Source organism: Trachymyrmex septentrionalis, unplaced genomic scaffold (assembly GCF_001594115.1).
Source record: "Trachymyrmex septentrionalis isolate Tsep2-gDNA-1 unplaced genomic scaffold, Tsep1.0 scaffold68, whole genome shotgun sequence".
NCBI lineage: Eukaryota > Metazoa > Arthropoda > Insecta > Hymenoptera > Formicidae > Trachymyrmex > Trachymyrmex septentrionalis.
The window spans coordinates 129,321-131,512 of NW_017305862.1; the positions used below are offsets into that span (position 1 = coordinate 129,321).

At 24.3% G+C, this 2,192-nt stretch overlaps 1 protein-coding gene across 2 annotated transcripts in view; it reads left to right on the forward strand.

Annotated features, from left to right (window-relative positions):
- Positions 1–2,192, forward strand: part of LOC108753276 (lysosomal alpha-mannosidase) — an 18,009-nt gene that overhangs the window by 1,907 nt on the left and 13,910 nt on the right. For both annotated transcript variants that reach the window (XM_018494728.1, XM_018494727.1), the window contains exons 4-5: positions 197–382; positions 1,704–1,909. In XM_018494728.1, the coding sequence (XP_018350230.1) occupies positions 197–382; positions 1,704–1,909 (392 nt within the window). The remainder of the gene's footprint in view (positions 1–196; positions 383–1,703; positions 1,910–2,192) is intronic.

Genomic DNA, 2,192 nt, shown 5'->3' on the forward strand with positions numbered 1-2,192 from the left:
TAACATTCCATTATCAGAGTAGATACATAAAATATAGATAATGTTATTATACACTTATTATTTTTATGATAAGTTTGACGTTTTAAAAGTTTATGATATTTTCAATTTTCTTTATAAAAAAATTTCATTTGACAAATTTTTTATTATTTAACATATATTCTAATATAAATTTTACATTACTCAATTACTTCTGCAGATTTATTTATGTGGAAACTGCTTTCTTTTGGAAATGGTGGTTACGGCAAGATGAAAAGGTACGTGCTGATGTCAAAATGCTAATCAACGAAGGGCGATTGGAAATCATTGGAGGAGCTTGGAGCATGAACGACGAAGCTTGTACTCATTATCATTCATTAGTGGATCAGTTTACTTGGGGATTCAGGTATAAATGTATATGTTTTTACACACACACACACACACACACACACACAAAAGCACGTCAGTGAAAGCCTCGAAATTGAATATAATTGAAATTGATAATTTACGATATATTAGAGGTCATCCATATTCTTTTTCCCGAGTATGTATTCTTTTTTTGAACGTCAGAAGAATAATTTAAATGTGTAATCTTTTTTGTTATAACTTTTGCAGAAATAATACATTATTTTTTCAAACTTTTTTTGTTAATAATTTTTTAACGAATAACGAGCGACGGTTAAAACTTATTGGAGGTTACTTAGGGTCAAGGCTGTGTCCCCTATTCAGCATAATATATATATATATTTACCTTTGCTAATACTAAATATATGTTTTCATGTTCTCTGGATTTTTAAATGTATTCTTTCTCTTATATTTTTAAATTCAAATATACAACTTATTTTGTATTAATTTAACTTAAAATATCCTCTTTTTTGTCCTACTTTTGAATCTTAGTGTCCTACTTTTGTACTACTTTTTAATCAGAAATGTCCTAGTTTATCTAGATTAGATCTGGTCATCCTACGATATATAATTTTCTTATTTATCTGTTATATGATGATTCCATTGATATATATGATACATAAAATATAATCGAGATAGTACAATACAATTGATCCATTTAAACTCTAAAAAAATATTTATCTTCTTAAATAATTCTTTATGAATTAACACGCACACATAAACTATTTGAAATAAACTCAAAAAATTTAAAAATGTGTATAAAAATATTTATATACATATTTTTATATATGTTATCTTTAATAAAAGTAATATTTGATATACATAAAAAAACTAAATGTGATTTATTAATTCTTATACAAAATTAAACAATATAAAAAGATTAGAAAAAGAATATTTTTTAAATCTGAAAAAGAATTCACAATTGGTGACATAAAAGTGAAATCTTTTAGAACTCTCAGGAATACTTTTCGACTAGAAATAGGAAAAAAACAGAAATTTATTTTATAAATCGGGAATCAAAAAAGAATTTTTTTCGGACTTTCTGTCTCGGTAATTTGGGAATTGGAATCTATAAATATTTCAAAAAATATAATTTTATAAATATAGTAATATAAATTATATCTATATCTCTCAAACATATAAATATAATATAATGCATCAATATTGAGTATTAATCATAATATAATTTTTATTTTTATTTTTATTGTTTAATTTAATATATGCACAATGCATAAATATATTTTATTTTCTAAACACATTTTATATAAATTCTTATTTAGAATCAGTTTAATTTATATGTTGCTGATTTTTTATTTGTATAGGCGACTCAACGACACATTCGGAAGTTGTGCCAGACCACGTATTGGGTGGCAAATAGATCCTTTCGGTCATTCCAGAGAACAAGCTTCTTTATTCGCGCAGATGGGATTTGATGGAATGCTATTTGGTCGTATTGATTATCAAGATAAAGAGGAAAGATTGAGTAACAAAACGATGGAATTTATCTGGAAAGGCAGTCCAAATTTAGGTAAAAAAGTATCTTTGATAATGGTAAACAATAATTAGAAATAAAAGAAAAATTTAATTACATTAAAAAAAAATTTGTAATTTTTAATGAGTACAAATAAAATTTAACAAAATGTTTGTATATAATGTTTGTATAGAAGTTTATTTTATTGATGAAAAATATGCTAATAATTATGTAAGCGAATGATTATTTTTTAAGACCGATCCAAAAACAGTACCAGATTTAGTAGCAATTATATATTAAAAAGATTGTCAGCAATATTAAAAATGACAAGTTAGAAAAA